Below are 17,260 nucleotides of genomic sequence, written 5' to 3' on the forward strand. Positions count from 1 at the left end.
GTCACAGCCCGCCGCCCACGGTGAAGTCCTTTACCCATAGCCTTTACCCCGCCTAGACCGGTTCAGGTCGACCAATCAGTGAACGGGGTGTAGAGCCTGTCTGTCTGATAGTAAAAACAGAGAGATGTGTTGGGACTCACTGTGGAAAGCTCTCCACCGCGGGGAATGATGTAACGTTGTAGTTTCATGACTCAAAAAGACTCGAAAAGACTACACCGCGGTGTAAAGCCTTCCACCGCCCAGGCGACTATGATGCCGGCTTTACAGCAGCTCAATTTTAGCAAGACACATTTTGGAACAAAATGCCTCAAATCCGCAGCCCACCTCCAGTCTCCAATGGCATATTTGCCTATTATAGCGCCACCAGGGGGCCTCAATAACCTAACTGACCTGGCGGAGACCTGTGCTCGGAAGAGCACTGCTTCTAGTTTCTTCATGAAATTTCCGGTTTATGTTTTAATTCATGAAAAAAATAAGAACAAAATAAAAACATTTTTAGGGGAATGTTTTTTGAAAATGTTTTGAATAATAATAATTAAAAACTAAATGTAAATGTGGATCACTAGCATCCTTTAAAATTGCCCTGAAAAACCACTTACAGGCAGCAGCCGTTCGCAACTGGTAAAAAACCTAGCCCAACCCTACCCTCCCTGCCCCTTCCTTGTATATACTTGTATACTTGTATATTCCTTGTACATACTTACTGTCTGTTTAGATTTACTGTATATTCCTTGTACTGTTTGTTTAGATTTACTGTTTTCTTTTCTTTTTTTTCCCCTTTTTTCTTTACATATCTACTGCATAGTACTGTGTTCTATTTGTCTGTCATTCAATGTTATATGAGATACTTAAATGGTTTCCTGTTGAAATAAGCTTAGTCTTTTCATGGATCTCCTTTTAGTAGACCTTGTACCAGTGAACTGTACCGTCATGAATCTGTACATTTTCCTATGCAAACTTCTAATAAAGCCTTCAATCAATCAATCAATCAATCAATAGCGGGGGGGAAAAAAGAAGGAAAAAAATTAAAGGAGCCATAAAAATATGTCCGCGACTCACAAATCAAATGGTTCTCGACCAACTGTTATAATAAGAAAGATAGGTCGATCGACCATGGTCTCGACCCACTGTTGCCAACAGAATCGATGCACTCGACGTTGAGTTGTAAACCCTCGTCAGGCCAGATCAATGGATTGGCGATACAACAGATTCATGATAGCAACGTGAAGAGATAAACATGGAGAAAAGCGTAGGATCCTTACAGGAACAGGCTCTGAAGAGAAAGGAGAGGCTGAAAGCACTGAAAAGCAGACATAATCAGGTACACATGCACAATGAGTGAATTCCATGTCCTAATAACGAGACACAACTCGGAAGAGAGGCATGTTTACACACAGTTTAGCATGCTATAGCTAGCCCGGTGTAGCTAATTTTCTAGTGCTACCTTTATTCTGTTTTATGTTTCTTCTGTACTCCTACACTATATGAAAAGAACGAGCATACGATAAGTGGTGTAATTAAGTAACTAAATACATTTACTTAAGTACAATTTACAGGTATTTTTACTTCACAATGATATTAAGTATTTCCAGTTGTAAGTACTTTACTTCCGAATATTGTACCTTTACTCCACTACAACTATTTGAAAACTGTAATTACTAGTTACTTTGTAGGTTTTGGATTATTATTACAAAACATACATAACCACTTCAACCCTATATACATTTCGGCCATTTAAACTTACAATGCATTGTGAGCGTGTAGATCTGCTAATTCCAAAGGATCTACTTTCTACTTTGTGTACATTTTGATACCAATACTTTTGTACTTTTAGAATTCCAGACTTATTTCTACATTGCTATTGATACTTTTACTTGAGTAAGAAATGGGAGTAGGGCCTACTTACACCACTGTTAAATACATAATAAGATGTCGCGTTGTGATGCTTAAATGTTGATATAGCAACAGATAGTGTATTACAATGCAACCCATGTTCACCCGATAGCTTTTGGACATGATGGTGCATTTACCTTTCTGGTGACACAAGGTTAGTTGAACTTGGGAGAGACATATAACATTGGATTGTAGTTTGAACACATATTATTGTGGACCTGACGTTTTTGATTCTACTGTATTATATGTTCAGATTAATGTTGTTTACTGGTGTTAAATTCTCTGTGTGGAAGTGGGGCCATTTACAGACAGGACAGTGAAGACAGAGGACAGTGTGGGAATAAATATAGCAGAGCAGGCTAGCACTTTGACTGTTCTTTAATTTTATATGTGCGCTGAACATGAACACATACACAGGCCTTACAGGTCTATGACTGGCGATGATATTGGCTGATCAAATAAACAAACTCTATTCTCATTCTCTGTGCCGATTAACCTTGGCATCCCTATTTTGGCAATGTTTCTTTTATTATCTCAAAAGTAGCTCCCCAGCTGTCCTTTCTTGCAATGCTGTCAAAACTAACTTTTGTAGCTTTGTTAGTCTAATGTTTAATACAGTGGTCCACTTGTCCTCAACCATTTCTGGATCACCATTAGTGGTCCACCGACTCCACCCATCTGACGGCAGCAGATACCACTTAAAGGACAACTTTAGTTTTTTACAACAAGGGTTCATATTTTAGATTGTAATTAAAGAATAATAAAAGATGAGTGTTAAAAATATTTCATTTACTTCTTTCTATTGTTTTAGAGATTCTTATTTCAGTGGCTGGGGGCATGCGTACAAGTGGCTAAATATGACATTTTACACAGAATAAGCCCATTCCCAAGATACAACGCAACCTTTCATGGTTGGATGTGACTTATGGGGGCTAGAAGTGTTACTGGAAATAGCAACAAAGAAACTGCTGGCTTATTGTGTCTAAAAATACATATTTAGCCACTTGTACGCATGCCCCACATTTTAGCACGGTAAACGCGATAAAACAATAGAACAAAGCAAATTAAAACATTTTAACACTCACGTTTTCTTTTCTCTAATTACAATCTAAAATATGAACCCTTGTTGTAAAAAACTAAAGTTGTCCTTTAACAGGCTTCTGTGTTAAGTGGTCAGATGGGTGGACCGCGTGCATTTTCAGATCATGGCTCAATCAATCGATCGTGTTCCGGCTTGGATCAATATACTTTAAGTAACTATTTATCACAATGAACACATTTTCAAGGTTTTAAAGAAACGTCATGCTATGAAATTATCATTATTATTATTTGTTATTACATTTAGTTTTTTATATTAATGTTATATTATCAAAATAATCTTTTTTTGCAGATTATTTAACAGTCCACTTGCAATATCCTCACGGCCCACTAGTTTGAGAATAGCTAGTCTAATGTAAAGTTTGCATGATTGTACTGTAGTGTTTGAATGAATGTTTTGCAATGTCTTCTTGTTGCCTGTGTTAATCATTTCGTGTGTCTACTCTTTGTCCCTGCACCATGATGTGCCTCAACATATTCCTTGTAAAATTCTTGCATGTGTAGCAGAGTGACTCACTGCCTCAGCCTGATGGCCTCAAAAGTCTAGTATCTCCCCATGGCCACGGGGATGTCCCTTTGGTCTAGTGATGTTGGACTTTTATGTGGGAGACCTGGTTTCGAATCCCAGGTGTTACACATTGAAATAATGTAGGGATGGTCCGATCAGGTTTTTTGGAACCGATCACCGAGCACCGATCACAAAAGTTTGATCACCCGATACGATCAATCACCGATCCGATCAAGTTATTATTTATATGTTATTTATATTTTCTAAATGTTAATGTTTTAACTTTAATTAATTAATTCACTCATGAATTCATTTATATATTTGCCTTATAGTTATTTACCAGCATTACTATGTATTTATTATCATAGCAGTAACTAATTATTCCTTCAGCACTGTGGAAATCAATACCCCAAAATGGCCTCAAGTGGGCATACTGAACGGCTGGTTGATCGGATGCACCGATCGGATCGGATCGGTGAATTTACCTTTTGATCTAAACCACCGATTATCGCCGATCACGCTTTGATCGGCCCGATCCGATCCATTGCCGATTGATCGGTAACATCTCTAAAATAATGCATGTCTAATTTCAGTCCAACAAAACGAAGTGCCTTTGGCTACACTATTTGTGAAGTTTGTGAAGACAAAAGGCACAGTTGAACTATCTAACACCTGCTATACTGTATATACGTAGGTCTATTCGTCTATTCGTCATAATATGCAGCTCTCATGATTTGAAATTCTCAGTCGCCAGGACTGATTTCAGTCATTTGGAATCCATAGAAACCAGCATGTCTTCTATGAAAGTGCTTTATGCAGTGAAAATAGCCAATCTGACGCATTGAGAGCTTGTAGATACTAGATAGGCACTTCTTTTCAAGATTAGAGCATTTTAAGCGGTCAAACTAGCCATATGTTTTGAAGCATTTTCCATAACACTCTAAAAGCATCATAATTTTACATATTGTGTTAATTGTTTAGTAAACAGCGCACACTGGTTCACGAAGTGTGTGTGTGTGTGTGTGTGTGTGTGTGTGTGTGTGTGTGTGTGTGTGTGTGTGTGTGTGTGTGTGTGTGTGTGTGTGTGTGTGTGTGTGTGTGTGTGTGTGTGTGTGTGTGTGTGTGTGTGTGTCATACAACATACATTCATGACCATGCTTGTATCAAACTATGGGCCATATGGCTCAGAAACTCTTGGTTTCCAAGGCTACTTACTTACTTAACCAACTGGCTATCCTTTCAAGTGTCATGTGGATACATTTCACATCTTTTCACAATACTGACTTATTCAATCAAACTGTGTTGTACTTTACTTATACTGTATATTGGGCATTAGCCTAGATATTGCACAACACAGAATAATCATGTAATGATTTCACTTGGTCCTCAGTTGGTCCTGTATGTGAGTAGTCGTGCAGAGTAGGTTAGGTTTAGCCTACTTCTCACCAGAGCTTGATTGGCTTGAGCCTATTCTTCTGTGACACTTTGAGAGTCCTCTGATTATTTATTTTCCCCTTGAACAGGAAACCTTGCTCCAAGGCCAGAACAGCCTTCAGTGTGTTTGACTAAATACTGTAAGCTGGTTTAGACCAGAGAGCTTGTCGGCCTGGGCCTAGCTGTGTGTTTGATGAATGACGTTGACATTGCTGTAACGTGGGTCTGTTTTCCTGCTGCACTGTACTTGAAGAATGACTCAGTCTCCTGAATTGTTCTTGCAGGTGGACAGGAAGGCTCTTCAGGAAAATGGGGAGTTGAGTTGGGTGGGGTTCGTTGTCCTTTGTTATACTTTCTCACTTTTGCCCAATATAATTTGTATAGTACAGTACTGTAGGCTCGGAGATCTCAGCTCAGGGTCATGCACTTCTCCATGTGCATGAGAATTCCCCCGACATTCAGTTTGTTTTATTTTCTTGAATAGGTTTGGTGAGTACCAGAACATCTTCACCAGCTTACTGTAGCCAGTATAAAATAACTAATACATTTTGGGTAAAACCACAGACCATGACCTACTTTGTGGCTACACTGAGCCATAATTCTTGCCACACATTTTCCCTGTTGTAGAACCCAGAATCCTAGTGGGGCCTGGCTTGACCTGATTGGGTCTAATCCCTGAAGCTAAAATACTGCTTGAACAACCCAATGTCAGAAACGTGAGAGTACAAAAATGCAAATTCATTTGCCTCCAATTTGCCTCTCAAATCACACCACCCATAGAGGTTGTACTTCTCTGTTTACCTACAGTATGCAAAACTAACGTACCTGGTTCTATGAGATATTCTTTTCTATTTTAAATATTTGTTTTTGGCTTTTCTGCCTTTATTGATTGTTCAAGTGAAGATTGACAGACAGGAAAGAGGGGGAGAGAGACAGGGAGAGACACGCAGCAAAGGCCGTCGGGAACGGGGACCCGAACCCGCGACACACAGTCAGTCATTAGAGCCTATGTGGTATGCACCTGGGCCGCTACTATGGCAGTATATGGGCCCCCATATACTGCCATAGTATCTTAACTTTGAGCACGATTTGCTGGAGCAATGTTAAATCCGTACAAATAATGCCTCAATAAGGTAATAATGGTGAATACTGTACTGGCCGCATTATGTTAATGATGTTGTATTGACTTCCAAACAGGGGAGAGAGTTGGAGGATGGAGAGCCTGACAGGAAGAGAGCCTTGGAAGAAGAGGAGGTTGTGGAGGAGGAAGAACAGAGGCATAGGTTGGTGGCTTTTAATGTCCATTACACCGGGGGCAGTTTCTGTGCTATTAATTAGCCAGAAAATATGCTGTTGTCTGACTGTAAGTAGGCTACATTCACATAGAACACAAATATTTGTGGTGATATATCAAGCAATTTTTTTATTTTGAACAATGTTGATTTCTCTGAGTTTGCACACTGAATAAAACCTGCCACCTGTATGAAGGAGACATCAGCCATCAACTACAGAATACTTTTGATGAAAATGATTTGCATTAATCTCTCTCTCTCTCTCTCTCTCTCTCTCTCTCTCTCTCTCTCTCTCTCTCTCTCTCTCTCTCTCTCTCTCTCTCTCTCTCTCTCTCTCTCTCTTTATCTCACACACACACATTACTGGGCTTTTTTCTCTGTCCTGCATCACAGCCTGGTGTTAATAGCTGCTCAAATACCCTGCAGCCTGGGCTTTGTTTCTAGACATTGTTTATGTTTAATGACTGTGTGCACCAATGGCCCTCAGAGACACTCCCTCTAGTCCACACTATTTCCCTAACAGTAGATCGGGACCCATTTATGGGTCACGACTCCTACATTTAAAAAAATATATATATTAAAAATGTTCTTTATTTTTACCAAAAAAACAACAAATCAAAGAAATTCCATAAATATTTATTTTCTTTTGAATTGGAAGTAGTGAAAATAGCTGATCTACAAGCTTGCAACGTGGTGTGAAGCGACACGTTTTGTGCTTGTAGATCTGCTATTTTCACTAGTTTGGGTCCCGGGCAAAAGTTTACTCTCTTTCGGGTCTTGACCTGAAAAGTTTGGGAGCCACTGCTCTAGTCTAACAGGATGGGACTGTGTCATTGTGGACAGAGAATCTTGCAGGCCTAATTCACTGGGTTTGTGTGTGGACAGAATGGATTGGTACTGGCCTCAGTGGCCTAGGTGTGTTCTGGTGTGTTGTGTTGTTACAAATGTCTAATTCAAGGTGCAGACTTGCACAAAAAGCAAAGTGTGAGTGTAAGATAGACGGGCGGTATCGTGTGCTGCATCACTTTAACATTTCATGGGTGCTGTGTTCTGGTGGTCTGATTTCACAGACCATGGTCACAGACCTAATCACAAGGTCATAGGTTCCTAGCCTCGTAAACCAGCCTCGTCTTAAATTCTGATTCGATTTGAGCAAATGGAATGTAGCTCCAGGAGGAGGAGGTTTACGAGGCTTATAGGTTCCAGGCCAGGTCATCTCTCTTTACCTCCTGTATATTTCTACTGTACTAATCAAATAAGATTGGGTCTTATAATGGCGTGGCTAACGGATGGATCTCCGATGTCCTGTGGCCAGTCACTTTCTTTGCCCAGTTTGAACTCGATTGACTTCCAGGATGTTTAAAAGTCAAATATTTAAAAAAGTATAAAACATACAGTATGTGAAAATGATTAAAGGATTTACTTCCATGGCCTACTGGCTGCATGTACAAGACACACAGAGACACTCTTCTAGACTGCTCGGCTCCTACATTTCCACACAGTAATACGGTGATGTGCTTAAAATATTTTTGAAAAACAACATGAGAGAACAGATTATACCAAACAAGGATGTTGCAGAGCACAAGCAGTAAATGTCTAACCCTTGTTGTTGTCAAATTAATCTCCTTTTTAAGAAGGAAATGGGCTTTATTCATAAAGTATATCCAGGCCCTCAGGTTGATGACTGTCCAGTTAAGAAGAAACACCTTTAAAAATTAGATCAGCCTCGGTGCGTTGACAGAGAGCCAAAATAACAAGTCATAGTCTAAAAATCACACCTGTGTGTGTGTGTGTGTGTGTGTGTGTGTGTGTGTGTGTGTGTGTGTGTGTGTGTGTGTGTGTGTGTGTGTGTGTGTGTGTGTGTGTGTGTGTGTGTGTGTGTGTGTGTGTGTGTGTGTGTGTGTGTGTGTGTGTGGATCATGTGTACCGATTTTTGTGACATTTGAAGAAAATATGTAGGAGAAAATTCAAGATGGCGGAAAATCTATCATGGCGCAAATGGGCGTGGCCTATATGGGGAGATGCGTCATGACCCAAGGAATCCAGGGAAAAAATATTTTTAATTTTCCGACCTACGGTTCAAGAGTTACAGGCCAAAACGTAAAGTGGGGTGTTATGGCGCCACCATGCGGCCAAATGACACAATTATTTTTTATTTAATCCTTGAAATCATTATGAACCTCCTCTCCAAGTCTTGAAACTCTAGCCCCTATGGTTTGCGAGAGACAAATAATTGAATGTGAGTTTTTGCGATTCCCATTATAAGTCAATGGGGAAAATTAATTCACTAATAAATTAATATCAATTAAACTATTGAACCTTTCTCTTAGCAAGTTACTAGCCCACGATTCCCGAGTAAGCCGGTCGATTTGACATATGGCGCGAGTGTGTGGTGGCAAAACTGTGGGACTAGTAGCGTGCCGAAGTTTAGGAAGTTCAGGCTACATACAGACACACACACACACAGACAGACACACAGACAGACCCACACGGCCACGTATAGGGAGCCTGTGCTTCACACAGCTCCAAAAATGGTGTGGCGTCCTTGTCAAATCTTAAACTATGGATAGTAAGTTACTATGTGTGGTGTTCAGTGAAGCCACACTATAAAACCTGGCTGCGTGTGTTAGGTTAAGAGTGAGTTCGAATACCCAAACAGGCAGAGAAATTATGGTTGGGGTGGGGCTGGAGGGGGGGAAACTCCACTCCCTGGACAACCACAATCAGCATGCCCTTGAGCAAATCCTTCCTGAAAAGATTAGGTCGGCAACATCTGTCATCTCTTTTTAATACTTCGGAAAACACATTTTGGTGATTGATTCTCATATTCTATATTATATACTATTGTTTATTGTAATTTTCTATATTATGTTTATTTTCACATTTTTATTCCAGATACTGTTTTTAAAATAGGTTTGTTTTAATGCTTAAATATGAGCTTAAGAACTGAGACATCAGAAATATCTGAAGTGGTATACTGTAAGAAAGCAGAGGTACTGCTGTCTTTGAGACTTCAGAGTTGGTGTGAGATGTGTAGAGTTAAGACACGGCCAAGAGCGGAACATGACTAGCATTCTTACTTATACCATACAAGGCATCGCTCTGTCTGTGGTTGGCCAGTGTGGCCGTTCTAGTCGTGTTCAGAGTATAGCCCTCTTTGCTGTAGCCTCACCATTCAATCTCTGCTCAGAGGCTAACCTTGGTGGCTGGGAGTCAGTGCTGTCCACATAGTTGCAATATCCCGTGTTTGAAGGTCATAAGCTCTCCTTCCTGCTTCCCTCCTCTGTAATATAAATAAAACAAATGCATGAAAATATTTTTCACCAAAAATACGACAAAATAGAACGGAAGCCGCCACTGCGTACTACCCCAAAATTGTTATTAATAGCCTTAAATACCCGCCCTACACAGTCACCAACACATTGCAAGTGTCAATGCTTCCCAGAGGCAGCAATCTAAACTAATAAGTAAACATTAACAATATTTATTAAAATAAACTCTACTCAAATCATATTGGCATATAACAACAGCAGAACCTCCACGCTGGAGGGTTCCCTTGACAATATTGTGACCTTGTATCTCTGTCTGTCTCTGGGCTCAAGGAACAATCTACACAACCATCACCCAGACTCGCCAGGAATGCCACTGTGTAAAGACGGGCGATGAGAGATTACATAATAGAAGCACAAAAGCAAAGACATTCCTCAGCTGTTTGCCGATCTCGACTCAAGCCCCACAGAGCAGGTGGATCGTGTTAATGAGATGTGTTCTAACAGATAAAAGGGAGCCTTATTCCCTGTGTCCATGGACCTAACAGCCCCCTCCTAGACACAAGAGGCTCAGCTGTAAAGGGTCTGCAGATGGTCCTTCTGTCTCCTGATCTCCAGAGGAGAACGCTTGACTACACTGCCACCTCCTGGTGCACAGCAACATACAGTGTATATATCCTTGCTGTCAGGCAGAAATCTCTTATCTCCATATTCTAACGTGAATTAATGCCCTACTGGATCATACTACAGCGATGCACAAAAGCATCAAAAGTAGAAGATCTAGAAGCTCGAAGCGCGGCACAAAAGTAACAGTTTTGAACATGAGGTTTCAATCATGTAATTAAAAACCTGTGCTTTTGTTTTGAGACAAGAGAGGCAACAAAAGTGAGGGCAGACAGGAGGAATGTATTGCGGTTGTGTAATGCATACCGTGGTGTCGACTATCGAGTTCATAACCGCAATTATTATTATATATTTTTATTTTTCATGTTTTTGTTTACACCTTTTTGGAGGAGTTACCGCCATACTGTTGGTAAACAGTGATTTATTACCGCGATAACAAAAAATCCATACCGCCCCAGCCCACATGTTCTGAGCAGAGCAGTATAATCAGAGAGTGGTGTCACCGCGGGGTCAGAAACAGCGCTGGTCACGTGGTTCATTGTCACTTTACACCTCATAGACTTCAATGCATTTTGTAAACTTCCCGTTCGCCGTTTGTCACTATACGCCAATAGATGTGTGCGTAGAAGACCTGGCCCCATGAAGTGAACGGGAGTGACGCAACTCTCCATTCTAGGGCTCTGGTTCTGAGGTAGAACACCATCCTGGAATGTTCCAGTTATGTGGTTGTGGCATTAAATTAATTCTCCATAGTCAAAGTTATGTATCTTTGGTCAATTTGTGACAGCAACTTGGTGTCGATAAACGCTGAAAGGTTTTGATGACATTCAATACTCAAATGTTTTCTTTATGTCCCATTCTTAACATGGAGCTTTGCTGCCTTCAATGGCTATAGTTAGATGTCTGTCACGACTCACAACTATGTCACTGCGTGGACAATCTGTGTTGCTTTCAATTTCCTGCCTACAGCGATTGATGGATTTATATGGACCATTACTGCTACCAATAAATGGAAATGAGACTGAAGAACAGTGGATGGAGTATTCTATAACTGCCTTCTCTGCCCTCAGAGAGCTGAAACTAAGGAACTACACCCCAGAGGATGAAGAGCTGAAGGAGCGCCAGGTACCCAAAGCCAAGCCTGCATCTGGTGAGAACACTTCCTTTAGGAGCGTCAGCTTAGTTTATGGTGACAGGATCTCAGAGTTCTTGATGTGTGTTTTTGTTTGTCTTTGGTAGTGAACTTAAAACATATGAAGAACTCATGTGTCATGTGCTCATTCTTTGTTTTCAGTCGAAGATAAAGTTAAGGATCAGCTTGAGGCAGCAAAAACAGAGCCCATCATTGAAGAAGTGGTAAGCAGTGTTTTAGCCTTGTCTGAGTACAGGACAGATAACGGGATGCTAATGTTTAGTAGAATTTGGTTGAATAAAAATTATTCACCAGAATGCTGTGCAATTTAGGAAGCTGTCTGAATCATGTTTGTTTAGAAGAAGATATATTTTCTATTTCAGCATATTGTATATTATGCAGCTAACACTGTGTTGTAGTTTGTTTCCCACTCACATCTGTGTCCTCCTTTATTTTTGTAGGATTTGGCTAACCTTGCTCCTAGAAAGCCAGATTGGTAAGATGTTTTTCTTTTTTACATATGCAATATATTTTGGCATGGGACTCCATTGTATAGCTAAGTATAAATGAGGCTTAGTGTTGACATTGTGATTATGAATGTAGGGATCTAAAGCGAGACGTGGCGAAGAAACTGGAGAAGCTGGAGAGAAGAACACAGAGAGCCATTGCAGAACTTATACGTGAGTATGGCCTGCCCACTTACCATTCTGCTGCTTGGGCATGTTATCAGTGGGTGTGCCTATGCATGCGTTATTAGGTTAATTGCTTGGTGGTTTCCAGACTCTGCGAGGCTCCAAACCAACCTGATAACATCACTGATGTGATTCCCGCACTGTTAAATGATCTAAATTTACCTTCTAAGAATAGGCCTTCGACAGACACGTTTTGGCGTGGAGCGAGAAACCAGCTGAACATAATCAGGTTTAAAGGACAACTTTGTTTTTTTTACAACAAGGGTTCATATTTTAGATTGTAATCAGAGAAAAGAAAAGATGAGTATTCAAATGTTTTCATTTACTTCTTTCTATTTCTTTAGAGATTTGAATGACTTTGATTTTATTGCATGGGGGCATGCGTGCAAGTGCCTGAATATGTATTTTTAGACACAATAAGCTGGCAATTTCTTTATTACTATTCACAGTAACACTACTAGCCCCCATAAGTCACATCTGCCAATGAAAGATTGTAGTGCATCTTGGGAATGGGCTTATTGTATCTAAAAATACATACGTATTTAGCCACTTGCACGCATGCCCCCAACCACTGAAGTCATTAAATTTGCTAAAACGATAGAAAGCAGCAAATGAAAACATTTTAACACTCTTTTCTTTGCTCTAAATACAATCTAAAATATTAACCCTTGTTGTAAAAAAACAAAGTTGTCCTTTAAGTAACTGTATGATCAGGGGTGTTATTGATACAGTAGAGGTGCCTTTCTGAAGACCCATAAAATATACATGTTCTCACCAAGCCCCTTTTTCATTTTTATAATGTAGATCATCATCCCAATCCAATAGCATGTTGAATCTGTGCATTGCACTGGTTGTTCACGCACAAGTGTGTGTGTGTGTGTGTGTGTGTGTGTGTGTGTGTGTGTGTGTGTGTGTGTGTGTATGTGTGTATGTGTGTATGTGTGTATGTGTGTATGTGTGTATTGCGTGTGTGTGTGTGTGTGTGTGTGTGTGTGTGTGTGTGTGTGTGTGTGTGTGTGTGTGTGTGTGTGTGTGTGTGTGTGTGTGTGTGTGTGTGTGTGTGTGCGTCCGTCCAGGGGACCGTCTGCAAGGCAGTGAGTTGGAGCTGGCTGACGCAGTGGGCGCAGTAGGAGCGGCGGATGGCGACTCAGACTAAAGCGTTGGCGTTCCTGTAAATACAGAATGTGAACGTCGGGGGAGCACAGCACCATGCGGAGAACCACCCGACACTGTTGGCTCTCCACTGTACAGTTCCATTGGAATAGATTCACAGCGGTGGCCATTCATATATGCCATGGAGGGCACAAATGCTACTACAGTATACTAGCTGGTTTCTCTAAACAATCTCTGTTAAAGGAGTGTTAATTAGCTAAATCAGCTGGTGTAGTGTTAGATAGTGATAGATATGCATTATCGTTGGGGGGGGGGGGGGGGGAACGTGTATGTCCAAAACCGTTCGTTTTGTATTCATCATTTTAAAAAGATTTAAATTTGTGAAAATGGCTGATCTACAAGCACACAACAGGTGCCTTGTGTGCTTGTAGATCTGCTATTTTCACTAGTTTTGTGCGACAGTCTTGTATGATGAAGCAGGGCTTCACTTTACGAATAAAGGTAAAAATGTGAAACTTGGAGATACAAGGTTTCTGCCCGACAGTGGCAATATGCTCAGCCATCCATGGCAAGTGATTTGATGCCACCAGAACAGAGACTTTCATTTGGTATAACTGCATTGGGAAGCGATTCAATCACTTCATGTGACTTTGTTGTCAGCATTGTATTCATTTTGTGAACCTTAAAGGATCATACCAGTCTTACTACATGCCACTGCCCATTGATAATATTGACCACATAGTTTACATAAACCTTACAAATATTCCCCAAAGTGCTTTGTTTGTCAATATTCAATAAGCATTACAGAATGTACCTTGAAAATCACTATTGTTAAATAAAATGTGTCTTAGGGTGAATTACCTAGAGCTATTAACTTTAAAGTATCATAGTGTTATTCAGCAGTTTCAACATGAATGATGTTTAAAAATGTTGTTTGAGATTTATATTCTGTTAAAAGTCCAAGTTAGACTGGTGTGGTCCTTTAACAAGAGGTGTCAGTGTCACGCCATGTACAGTACAGTTTGACTGCAACAGCACACATACAGTATATATAATTGCTCCCCATGTCCATGAGTTGTAAACTACTATTGTTATTGTGGTTTATTTTATATTGTGAAGTAAAACTTGGATTTTCTTAAGACTGTGTTGACCTTCATGAAGTCTGTGTGGTTGCTCCTCAAGAGATAGCCCTGTAATTGGAATTCCACTGCCCTGCGAGGGCTTGACCTTAGAAAGAATAAACTACTTCAATACTCATTTTTAATGCTATTGGTAATATATATTGACGAGATCTGTAGAGGGCACTGTGGGGTAAACAAAATAATTTCCGTCTGGCGGACATTTGATTTTCTGCCCAAAATAGTATTTTACAGAAAGAGGCTTCCCACCCGGGAGAATATACTTTCAACAACACAAAATTGCCTTTGTTTAGGTGAGTAGTGAAGTAGATTTCTTTATTTTTTTACTTTAAGTCGAGCCCTCGCAGGGCAGTGGAATTCCTTGTTCTGTATCTGAGCCTGGCAGGGCATTAGAGGGAACTCACTGGAACTCTGGACCAGAGCTAATTAAGAAAAAGATGAGGCAAAACTCAGTCATACTTAAGATTTATTCATAAAAAAATCCATCAAGTGATGAACTTAATGTATAGTAATAAGTACTGCAACATTCATTTCTTGCTAGTTGCTACATTATTGAATCAAATGCTAGCTTTGATCCAATAAGCTGACCAGGTTAATACGTTTAGAGAAACATGAACAAATCACAAAGCTTTTTTATGTATGTATATTCATTGGTGATAGCTACTGTAATACAAAGATAGCTGTTCTAAAATAAACACACCACTCTTTCACTATAAAGTGCATTCCCTGTCCACATAGACCAGTAGGGTGAGTGTCCAGTCATGCTATGGAGGCCTGAGTATGCAAGTTTTTGTTCTTAAAAACGTTCATTCATTTCACTTAAATCCTTTACTTAGTTGATGGAGTCCCTCAGAGATTTAGGCCCCCTCCTGTTTTCGCTTTACACTTAATATCTTTAAAAGAAACATAATGGGTGAAATCAGGTGAAACCCTGCATGCACTTGGCCTCCATGATACATAACTGGATACACTGACACAGACTAACATGGCCCTCCATTAAAGGACGATATTGCACAGTTTATTATACTGTAATAATTTAGATAACCACCATAATCACACAGGGTTACCACTTCCTCTCAACAACTTTCCTCTTCTCTTAGCTTCCTCTCAACAACTTTCCTCTTCTCTTAGTGAGTGATGCAGGCCCATCACTGAGAAAGAGAAAGCCGTCTCTTCTGAACTTCACAAAACTACACAGCATTGTGTGATTATTGTGTCTACATGTAAGCATAATAATGAATAGCCTATCTTGCTACATGACAAATGCCCCTACACACTAACCTCCAGAAAATATTCCATATTGGAATTGAAGCGCACAAATAACACAGTTATAGCAAACATGATTTGATTAATACTGCGAAAGCACAAAACGTAACTGTTGATTCTCTGGCACTGGGCTGAACCAACCTGAACATGAAGCAGTTATCAGCAATTTGTGAGAAATGGCTTAACAGTAGTTAAGTAGTTTTCAACTGGAACTATAATGTTACCTTCTCCATGAAATCACAACCCTATAGTGTTGACTAATGTGGTATTCAGTGTTTATTCCTTGCTCTAATAAGCACAAGTACTGTAGGCCTACATGTTATTGAGCGGTGGTCACACCGTCTCCTATACGTGGCCGTGTGTGTCCGGCCGTCCGGCTGTCCGTCCGTGTCTGTATGTAGCCTCAAGGCTGCAGTACCTTTTCTGACCACACATGTTAAGGGAGGGGCACTGTTGTTCTCTCTCTCTCACACACACACACACACACACACACACACACACACACACAGGGGGGAAGGGTGGGTCAGCATGTGTGGTCAAGTATTATTATTATTATTAACAAACTGAATGTTTTAGGGTCAAATAAATTAGAGTGTGTGAAGAAACTACAGCATTGTAAAGCACACTAACCCCGCTGCACCCACCCAGTAGCCTCCACGACCACCGCTCAGTTCACACGGGTGTGATTTTTTTTTTACTAAGCACTAGTTGGACAAATTGTCATGTTTCCAGATTTTACCCTTGTATCTATCTAGTTTGTTCTTAGTCTGTGTTGATGTGTAAATGTCCCATGGCCCACTTTTGGGTCATGATGCATGGGTTGACAAACACTGCCTTAAGAGACGCGATGGGAACTCCTGGCTTTTGTCCATTTGATCATAGGAAAACAGCACTTCTTGTGACTCTAGGAAGTATCAAACATGTTTGCCGTGGGTGCGGCTGAGGTCATCTTGGCTCTCAAGTGTGGAAGGATAAATATCGGTGCATGCAGATCAGCCAATGATAAAAGAGTTATTAGCGGGCAGGAGCATGAAAGTCCATACTGTGGTCTTCTTAAATACCTAATCCCAAATGTGTACCATTTGAAATGGAAATCTTGATGTTGTGGAGACCTCCATGGTTGTAGCCCTTGAGCAGCAGTTATCTGATTCCGCTGATAGCTTTACGACTGCTTAGGAAGAGGGTGGGTGTTTCTCTGTGGCTGTTTGACATTGGCTGCAAAGTTCCCCAAAGCTGCAAGGGCACGCACAAGCATATCAAGGATCACTGGATTTGCTTAGAACTAAAAATGTTAAACTTCTCCATGAAATCATGGTGTTCTCAAAAAGTTACTGTACTGTATATGCTTTATTTTGGCTATTTTGGGTAATTTAGTTTGTCCACAGCAAAACACTGGTTGGTTGTGTGTCTGAGTCCCCGGGGTCCCTCCTTGGAAAAAGGAAATGGGTGGTTTTAGTCACATTGACCTCCGCCGGCTTCGATCTTCCTGGCTGCAGGACCCAGCTCGACCTTGCACACTCTCTGGGCGAACTTCAATGAGCATAAGGTTTCTCCTACGTTACTCTCCAAGGCAGATACCTGGGATACAAACGCCAACACAGAAAGAAAGACCAAAAGATGGATTAAAGAAATGCCGTAACCACATGAACCCTTGCATCCCCATTGTGGGGCAAACATTCAGCAAGAATACTGAGATAACAGCGATTTTGTCTGTTCCATTCTATTTTAGATTTTGTTGGCACTTCGGCTAAATCGTTCTTCTATGCGTCTTCGAATAACTTCATTTAGCCTCAGGTAATG

The 17,260-nt window shown here is 40.6% G+C and overlaps 2 protein-coding genes across 2 annotated transcripts in view; one reads left to right on the forward strand and one right to left on the reverse strand.

Moving 5' to 3' along the window:
* Positions 1–1,187: 1,187 nt before the first annotated feature.
* On the forward strand, positions 1,188–14,194 carry ccdc12 (coiled-coil domain containing 12). The gene is made up of 7 exons (XM_080738752.1): positions 1,188–1,321; positions 6,131–6,216; positions 11,189–11,268; positions 11,413–11,474; positions 11,712–11,746; positions 11,854–11,930; positions 13,019–14,194. Exons 1-7 carry the CDS (start codon positions 1,238–1,240, stop codon positions 13,096–13,098), a joined length of 504 nt encoding a protein of 167 aa, XP_080594878.1. The 5' UTR covers positions 1,188–1,237; the 3' UTR covers positions 13,099–14,194.
* Positions 14,195–14,307: 113 nt separating this feature from the next.
* LOC308295502 (kinesin-like protein KIFC3) overlaps positions 14,308–17,260 on the reverse strand; it is a gene marked incomplete at its 5' end in the record, with an annotated part of 29,494 nt that continues 26,541 nt past the window's right edge. The window contains one exon of the mRNA XM_080738553.1: positions 14,308–17,038. Coding sequence (XP_080594679.1) covers positions 16,913–17,038 — 126 coding nt within the window. The 3' untranslated portion in view covers positions 14,308–16,912. The remainder of the gene's footprint in view (positions 17,039–17,260) is intronic.

This window comes from Nannobrachium achirus (assembly GCF_963921795.1).
Source record: "Nannobrachium achirus genome assembly, chromosome: 2".
Classification (NCBI taxonomy): domain Eukaryota; kingdom Metazoa; phylum Chordata; class Actinopteri; order Myctophiformes; family Myctophidae; genus Nannobrachium; species Nannobrachium achirus.

Excerpts from the sequence above, each read along its gene's own strand:
- ccdc12 (XM_080738752.1), top strand. The coding sequence starts at position 1,238 with ATGGAGAAAAGCGTAGGATCCTTACAGGAACAGGCTCTGAAGAGAAAG. Across the intron at positions 11,269-11,412 it reads CAAAGCCAAGCCTGCATCTG|TCGAAGATAAAGTTAAGGAT; the intron begins GTGAGAACACTT and ends CTTTGTTTTCAG. Across the intron at positions 11,931-13,018 it reads AGCCATTGCAGAACTTATAC|GGGACCGTCTGCAAGGCAGT; the intron begins GTGAGTATGGCC and ends GCGTCCGTCCAG.